Source organism: Silene latifolia, chromosome 11 (genome assembly GCF_048544455.1).
Source record: "Silene latifolia isolate original U9 population chromosome 11, ASM4854445v1, whole genome shotgun sequence".
NCBI classification, from domain to species: Eukaryota; Viridiplantae; Streptophyta; class Magnoliopsida; order Caryophyllales; family Caryophyllaceae; genus Silene; species Silene latifolia.
Genome location: NC_133536.1, coordinates 191,780,477 through 191,789,883, shown reverse-complemented (window position 1 = coordinate 191,789,883; position 9,407 = coordinate 191,780,477). Strand labels below are relative to the sequence as shown.

Below are 9,407 nucleotides of genomic sequence, written 5' to 3'. Positions count from 1 at the left end.
AACATTAGACGTTTTTCCTAAGTCATAGATTATGTTTTATTAATTTTTCACTAATAATGTCACTATTTATGCTATTTTTCTTCAAAAATTCATAAATCATGCTAAAAGACTTCTTTATAGCCAATTATTTTACACACATCTTGTAAAATTGCATGTGCCAACATATTAATTTTCTATGACCAGATTCAAAATTTAACTCATATTAACCTATTTTTCTCTTAAATCCGAATTTAATAATGAAAAATTCATTTTTCGAGCATAACAAGTCCAAAAATTATGAAAATTTACAGGTTATCTCAAAATAATATATGTAACAATATATCCAAAAACCAAGTGAAAATTCGAAGTATAGCTATTTTTAGACCAAAAATGACATTTTTACTCATAAAATCACATTTAAATGCCATTATAGTAAATTATGAACAATAAAAATCCGAAAAATTAACCAAAATATCCTAAAACACTTTAGGACCAGAAATATTAACATGCATGTAATAATTTCGTGATATATCATAATAACACAAATTTCACAAGTTTTATTTTGTTATTCATATAACTCGGAAAAACTTTTAACCAATTTGCATGCAAACAACCGTGGCTCTTGATACCGATTGAAGGAAATGTAGATTCATATACATACTAACATACTCTTATATGTCTAAATAATTTGTCATAAAATTAATTACGGATTTTATGCATGCAAACAATAATAATATAGAGGAGAAATCATGTCCTTACTTTGATGATTTCGGTTTAGAGGGCACAAGAGAGATCACCTTTCTCTCTTGTTCTTGAGCTTATCCTTATGGAAGAACAAAGATCTAAGTATAAGATCTCTCCCCAAGCTATATACCCAAGGCTTAACACTTAATCTAATTAATATTATAAGTACTAGTATAATATTAATTTTGGAGAAAATTGAACCAAAAATATTTATAAACACTTTAATATTTCGGTTTTTATGTGAGAGGAAGAGGAGGATTTTTCTTCTCACTAGAACTAATTTTTTGGATGATGGATTGAATGAATGAATACACTAAAACATTTTAGTGTTATTAGGTAAAATTATAGGAAAAACCATGATGGTTTTGCCTTCTCAAAACCGGGTGGAAGGGCCCTTTTTGGGTGAGCCAATGCATGCAAGTGTTGCTCTTTACAATACTATTAGGGTTGCATGGCTAGGAATGTAGGTAATCATTGTGTTCTTATAATAATTAAACAAACACAATATTAGCTTCCACTACCCCTTAATTTCGGTACAATGGATAATATGGAATCCATATTATTTTTGTCAATTGTCAATATGTCACATGTCATATGTGACATAAATTTGTTATGTATTTTTATCATATTAAAAATCAACGTATTAATAAAAATACGTCACATACAAAAATCGACTTAGTAATTTCATAATTACTTGTACCAAAAATTTTACCAATTTATAAATCACAACTGATTGTATTTATAACAATTCATTCAATTTAATTGTTACCTTAAACAATTATTTCATCCGAGTAATGATACAATTCAATTACTCAGATCGTATCTTATTTAATCACATTTCAATATGATACGTAAATTTTACTTCCAAAATCGTCCGTCAATTTTCAAGTAATTTAATTAACTCGTAACATTATACGATTAATTAAATAATCAATTAAGAGTATTGCCCTTTAGGTATGACCTAGGGGTCAACTGATCAACCACCGTCATACGACAGTAATGTCAAACTCTAGTCAGCCAATCATTACCGATATATGTTGACCAGTTGACAGTAACAAAATTACTTCCCAATTGTATTCATTTTAATGAGACTTAAACATGTGATCATCATGATCAACAGTCGTGATCGCATTATTGTCGGAGGACACATATTCCAACACCAAGTGCCCAACGTCTCCTTACGTCAAATTTCTCAACTAATCTGCAAAAGCACTTAATAAAAAAAGCATGAAATTCTCTCCCTCACTTCACTCTAAATCAATTAAATACTTAACTAAAATACAACTAAAATCCAAAATTACAAAAATTATATAATAAAATCCGGGCTGCCTCCCGGTAGCGCTGGTTTAAGCGGTCCCGCACGACCGGATTACCTCATCAGCAAGAGGAATCAATAGTGAAGAGGTCGACAGCCTCTATCACTCCAACGAATGCACCATCATAATAGATCTTCAATCTTTGTCCATTCACTTTAAAAGTCTCTCCTTTGTCGGTTTTCAGCGTAACCGACCCAAATTTGTTTACTTCAAAGAACGAAGAACGGTCCTGACCACCTAGAACGGAGCTTACCTGGAAACAATCGTAAACGAGAGTTAAATAACAATACCTTGTCTCCAACATGGAATTCCCGCTGCAAAATGTGCTTGTCATACCACTTCTTGGTTCGTTCTTTGTAAACTCGAGCACTATCATAAGCATGCAAATCGAAACTCATCCACTCATTCAATCGCATCAATCTTTTCTCACCCGCTTGAGTGAGGGATCCATATTCAGCTCTTTAATGGCCCACATAGCTCGGTACTCAAGTTCTCTTTGGAAGATGACACGACTTCCGTAAACCAGACGGTAAGGAGATGTACCAATTGGAGTTTTAAATGCAGTTCGGTAAGCCCACAGAGTATCATCAAGCTTACGACTCCAATCCTTTCTATTCTTGCTAACTACTTTCTCCAAAATAGATTTCAGCTCTCGATTAGAAACCTCCACTTGCCCACTTGTTTGGGGATGATAACCCAATCCTCTACGGTGTGTAACGCCATATTTCTTCAACAAAGAATTCAGATGACGTTCATTAAAATGCTTCCCTCCATCACTAATCACAGCACGAGGGACTCCAAACCGAGGGAATATAATCTTCTGAAACAGTTTTACAACTGCTTTAGCATCACAAGTAGGGATGGCAACAACTTCTACCCATTTGGATACATAATCCACGGCTACCAAGATATACTGATTCCCATGAGATGACGGGAACGGCCCTTGATAGTCTATACCCCAAACATCAAAAATCTCAACTTCCAAGATCCCAGTTTGAGGCATTTCATGCCTCTGCGTAATATTACCCGTCCTTTGACATGCATCACAAGAACGGACAAAAGTAGTAGCATCCTTCAAAATAGTTGGCCAAAAGAAGCCCGACTGCATTACTTTAGCAAAGGTCCTAGATGGACCATGATGACCACCGTAAGAAAAAGAATGACAATGAGATAAAATAGCATATACCTCACTCTCCTGGATACACCGTCTATAAATACCATCAGCACATTCACGAAACAGATACGGGTCATCCCAAAAATACCGCTTCAGATCATGCACAAATTTCTTCTTCTGTTGATATGACAAGTCAGGAGGAAGAATACCTCCCACTAAGTAGTTGGCAAAATCAGCAAACCATGGAGTATTTGCGGTGATAGCCAATAGATGGTCATCTGGAAAAGAGTCATCAATCACATCTTCTCCGTCAAATCTCAACCGAGATAAATGGTCAGCAACAACATTCTCAGCGCCAGACTTATCCCTAATTGATAAGTCGAATTCTTGCAGCAATAGAATCCAACGAATAAGCCTCGGTTTAGCCTCCTTCTTGGCTAGCAAATGCTTCAAAGCGGAATGATCAGTATACACAGTCACCTTAGAACCCACAAGATAAGCTCTGAATTTGTCTAAAGCATAGACAACTGCAATCAACTCTTTCTCTGTAGTAGCATAATTGATCTGTGCATCATCAAGTGTCTTACTAGCATAGTAAATAGCATTAAGCACTTTATCTTTCTGCTACCCCAAAACAGCTCCAAGGGCATAATCACTGGCGTCGCACATAACTTCAAACGGTAGATCCCAATCAGGAGACTGGATAATAGGAGCTGAAATAAGAGCTTGTTTAATCCTATCAAAAGACTTAACACACTCATCAGTAAACACAAATGGAGCATCCTTATGAAGGAGCCTCGTTAAAGGTTGAGCAATTTTAGAAAAATCTTTAATAAAGCGGCGATAAAATCCTGCATGACCAAGAAAACTACGCACACTTTTAACATTAACCGGGTACGAAAGTTTTTCTATTACCTCAACCTTAGCCTTATCTACCTTAATACCATGTCCGGACACCAAGTGACCTAGTACCACTCCTTCAGTCACCATAAAGTGGCACTTCTCCCACTTCAGTAAAAGATGAGCCTCCTCACAGCGTTGTAAAACCTTAGACAAGTTTCTCAAGCAAACATCGAAATCAGTACCATAAACACTGAAATCATCCATAAAAACTTCCATGATAGACTCTATATAATCAGAAAATATGGCCATCATACAACGCTGAAAAGTAGCTAGGGCATTACATAAGCCGAAAGGCATCCTCCTATAAGCAAATACACCATATGGACATGTGAATGTGGTCTTTTCCTGATCATCAGGGTGTATGGGTATCTGAAAGAAACCGGAGTAGCCATCTAGATAACAGAAATAACTATGACACGCAAGTCTTTCTAACATCTGATCAATATAAGGTAAGGGAAAATGGTATTTTCTAGTAGTTGAATTCAGCTTCCTGTAATCTATACACATCCTCCATCCCGTCACAAGTGTAGTAGCGATTAATTCATTTTTATCATTAGCAACTACTGTAGTACCTCCCTTCTTAGGTACAACCTGGACTGGACTAACCCATTTTGAATCAGATATAGAATATATAATACCAGCATCAAGTAATTTCCTGTACCTCTTTCCTTACCACCTCCTGCATAGGAGGATTTAGCCGTCTCTAACCTTGCACACTAGGCCTTTGACCTTCTTCCAAATAAATACGGTGCATACAAAAATCAGGACTAATACCCTGTAAATCGTCAATGCTATACCCAATAGCTTTCTTATGAGTTCTCAAAACAACCAACAAAGCAGAGAGTTGGTTTTCTGTTAGGCTAGCATTGACAATTACAGGATTCATCTCACAAGTGTCCAGAAATACATACTTAAGATGAGAGGGAAGGGGTTTAAGTTCAGGTTTCTGTACCTTGGCAGCCTTTGAGGGGCTACCTAAGCTCGAAACCTTATTTTCTTTGCATTCCTCTCCAGTCAGCAACTTCTCTACTGCGAAAACTTCTGGACTCCATGAGCTCATCTCAATAGCTGGATCAGTCAGCAGGGCAATCTCCAGAGGATCCCTATCCAAGTTTAAAGAAAGAGAGTCATCAACAGTCAAATCAATAATATCAATTCTATTACAAGTTTCCTCAATCATGGGTTGCTTTAATGATTTTTCTAAATCAAAAGTGATCCTATCATCTCCTAAAACTAATGTCAGTCGGCCTCTCCCCAAATCTATAATGGCCCCTGCGGTATGAAGGAATGGTCTTCCTAGAATGATGGGGATGTGGACATCTTCAGCCATATCAAGAATAACGAAGTCAACTAGAATGAAATATTTCCCTATTCTAACTGGCACGTCTTCTAAAACACCTAGAGGGCGTTGTAGAGAACGGTCAGCCATCTGTAGAGTCATATTAGTGATATTAAGTTGACCCATATTAAGCTTTTTACATATTGAATACGACATAACATTGACACTAGCTCCAGAATCACAAAGAGCTTTACTAATAGCTAAATGACCTATATGACAAGGGATAGAAAAACTCCCTGGATCCTTTAGCTTTGGTGGAATGGTAGCGTGCATCACAGCTGTGCACTTCTGAGTGAATGCAACCGTCTCTACTTCATCAAAGGATCTCTTCCTTGTTAATATGTCTATCAAAAACTTCGCATAAGCCGCCACTTGAGTGATCAAATCAGTAAATGGAACACTCACTTGCAAGTTCTTGACTACTTCCATGAATCGCTTCAGTTGCGTATCAAGTTTTGACTTCAGTTGTCGATGCAGAAAAGGTAGTGGAATAGTAATTGGCACGACTTCCTTTGCAGAACTCGACGAAACAGGCACATCAGGAGCTACAGGAGACAAAACTCGATCGTGTTTATGGAAACTCGGTCGAGTTTCATCTGAAACTCCAGTATCATGACCCACGGCACTTCCAGTAGCATCAGTGACAATTTGAGACGGAACTCGATCGAGTTTTTGGAACTATGTCGAGTTTTAGATAAATTAGCTTCTGCCTCGTCCTTCTTTTTCGTAGGAAGTCTTTGTATCACATCGGCATCTTTCTCATCGTCGCTCAATTCCAAATTCCCCAATCCTTTAGAATGCATAAATGGATGCTCTTCTTCCTCAACGGGCATTTTCAGACCTTCATAGGTAGTGCCACTCCTCAAATGAATTACATTTGCATGCTCATGAGCTTGCTTCCCTTGTGGAGGAAGGGTACCGGGCTGTTTAGAGTGATTTTGGGTAGCCATCTGAGCAACTTGGGTATCTAGAATCTTGTTGTGTGCTATGAGCTCGTTAATTTGAGATGCTTGCTTCTGCTGATTCTATAAACTTTGTTGCAACATAGATTTCAACTCGGCCATATCATTATTAGGAGCTAGGGGAGGAGGTTGCAACGGCTGAAACTGTTGTTGACGTTGATTATTGAATTGATTACCCCCTTGATTGAACTGATTTCCCCCTTGATTCGGCCTTGGATTCCCACGGTTTTGAGGAATAGTATATGTTGAATTTTGTTGTTGTGGTTGCGGGTTCTGCATATTCTAGCTTGACCATTGGAGGTTCGGATGCTCTCTAGTCCTTTCATTATATAAATTAGAGAAAGGATTACCTTGCTTATAAGATTGGAAGGCATTGACTTGCTCAATTGTGCTTAAACATTCAGCAGCAATATGACCTTCTAAACCACAATGAGCACAAGATTCCTCTTGCTGAGTCATAGCATTAACCGTCTGCTTGTTTCCCAAAGATTGGGTCGTCTGCAAAATCAGCAATTGCAGCAGTTATAGTGTCTAACTTTGCAGCAACTGTAGCATCAACACCAGTTCCTCGCGTGCTTCCCCTAGGATTTCCATACCTAGCAGTATGGGTGGCAATCTGATCAATTAACTTCCACGCGTTATCATCATTGGTGTTGTCCTGAAACCTCCCATTAGCAGAAGAATCCAAAAGGGCACGATGATCGTCGTACAACCCGTTATAAAACTGGTTGCAAAGAAACCACTTAGGGAAACCGTGATGGGGAACTGATCGGACCAAACGTTTGAAGCGAATCCAAGCTTCATTCAAATCTTCAGTAGCTCCTTGCTTGAAACTGGTAATTTGACTTCGTAATGCATTAGTCTTTTGAGGTGGGAAGTACCTCTTGTAGAAAGCAAGAGCTAAGGAATTCCAGTCTATAATTCCTTCATTTTCCATATCCAGATCTCTCAACCACTCAGCAGCTCCATCTTTCAGAGAGAAAGGAAAGAGCACCTGCTTAACTTGATCTTGTGTCACTCCAGCTGTTAAAGGAATAGAACAGCAGTAGGTGACAAATTTCTCCATATGTATCGCAGGATCCTCAGCAGCTGCCCCTCCAAACATATTTCGTTCCACCAAATTGATGTAAGATGGCCGAATCTCAAAAGTTCCATTGTCAGTAGTGGGCAGCTTAAATCCTTGTGGGATAGAAGCTAAGGTCGGCTCGGAGTGACTGGCTAGAGTAGGCATGATGGTAGTCTCGGGAATAGGGGTTTCGACTGGGATTTCGGGAATAGGAATGTCGTCCTCTTTATAGGACTGATCGGCTGACTGTGCTGAGCTCGCCGTCCTAACGTCAAGTATACTCAAGTCTTCTACTTGACCCACTTCTTGATTAAATTTCCGTCTGTAGCGAAAAGTCCTCTCAGGTTCTGGATCTGGAGAAACAAGTTCAGACCTGTAAGACCTAGGCATAAACGAAACTAACAAGAGAAGTGTGAGAAACAGTCTCAAGGAACTGAAGTTCCCTGAGACAAAAGACAAACTAAATAATAAAACAAACAGGAAATTGTTGCCTCCCCGGCAACGACGCCAAATTTGATAAGGGCAAAGTCGTCTTCCCTAAGCGTACAAGTTTATAATACAAAAGAGGGAGCATAATCCCAATTAAAACAACCATTAAAAGAGCTAATTGTAACACCCCCATACTCCAAGTGCCTTACCAGGACCACTCAGGTATAAGGATGCCACCATCTCGGTTACCCGAGGCATGATAATCATAAGACAATGAAGAAACATACTTTATTAAATAAGTTTAAGTGATTACATTATAAAACCAAAGCTAACAAAAGGAATTACAAGGTTCTCATACGGTCTGACTAAAACTATCAAAGCTACTAGACTCCGTCGGACACAAATGGAAGACTTCTAACCGCCACGTGATGACTCATCCCGGCTATCCCATACGCGTCATATCACATCCGCTCAATAATCGCTCACCACCCCGAATGGATCACCACGAGTTTTTAAAACATTTAAACGGGGTCGAGTACTAATCACACAATTCAATACATATATCAACAATAAGATAAACAGACAATTGAAATCACACACACACACACACACACCACCAACTCCCATCGTCTCACTCGATCGTCCACTTTGGACCAGCCCTGCCAGTGGGGGACCGCAGCCGTTCCCACCTAAGCCCCGCTCATCGTACGAGCGATAACCCTGTCCATTAATGTGCACATCCCCTTCCGTGGCGGGTTCCACGAAGGGCGAAACTAGGGCGTGAGATCACTCCCGCAAGTGACCCCACTCAGCCGAGAACGCATCTCGAGAACCATCACAAACACAACCATAATCACAATCACAATTACAATTACAATCATCATATCAATCAACTAACTACAGCACATCACCAATATCCCATTATGGGACTAATACTGAGTAGGAAATCCTACCTGGATAGCACAACACGCAGACGGTATCTACAGCTGTCTCAAAACGCCTCTTCTATGAACTCTCCTCCTACCATACAACACATAGATACTACTATTCAATTACTATTCATAAAAACCCCCAATTCCTAAATTAGGGTTTCACTAATCTTAACAAAACATTATATAAATTACATTAAAAGCTTACCCTCGACGCAAGGAATCCAACGACACAAACTACGATGCAAACCGACCGTCCGAACTCCCGGAATTGTCAAGAACGCGATTAGGAAGAAGACAAGTTGCTTTCTCTCTTAAACAGGTTTTAGGTTTTGTAAAAAGTGATTTAGAACAAAGACGAATTGGTTTAAATACCTTAATCGCGTAATTAACAAAACCCGAGAAAACTCCCCGTAAAACCGGACACTCGATCGAGTACCCAAGGTACTCGATCGAGTACCCCCTACTCGATCGAGTACCCTGACTACTCGATCGAGTACCCAACAGTCGAAACTATTTTATTTCGCAACTTGCCCTTACTCGACAGAGTAAGGGCTACTCGATAGAGTACCCCAAGACTTATAAATACGGAGTATTACAGTCTTCCCTCCTTAAAAGGAACTTCG

At 39.0% G+C, this 9,407-nt stretch overlaps 1 protein-coding gene across 1 annotated transcript; it reads right to left on the bottom strand.

Moving 5' to 3' along the window:
- Positions 1-2,100: 2,100 nt before the first annotated feature.
- On the bottom strand, positions 2,101-6,816 carry LOC141614529 (uncharacterized). The gene is made up of 5 exons (XM_074433274.1): positions 6,708-6,816; positions 4,765-5,991; positions 3,810-3,889; positions 2,470-3,717; positions 2,101-2,292 (listed from the first exon to the last, which is right to left on the bottom strand). Exons 1-5 carry the CDS (start codon positions 6,814-6,816, stop codon positions 2,101-2,103), a joined length of 2,856 nt encoding a protein of 951 aa, XP_074289375.1.
- Positions 6,817-9,407: the final 2,591 nt, after the last annotated feature.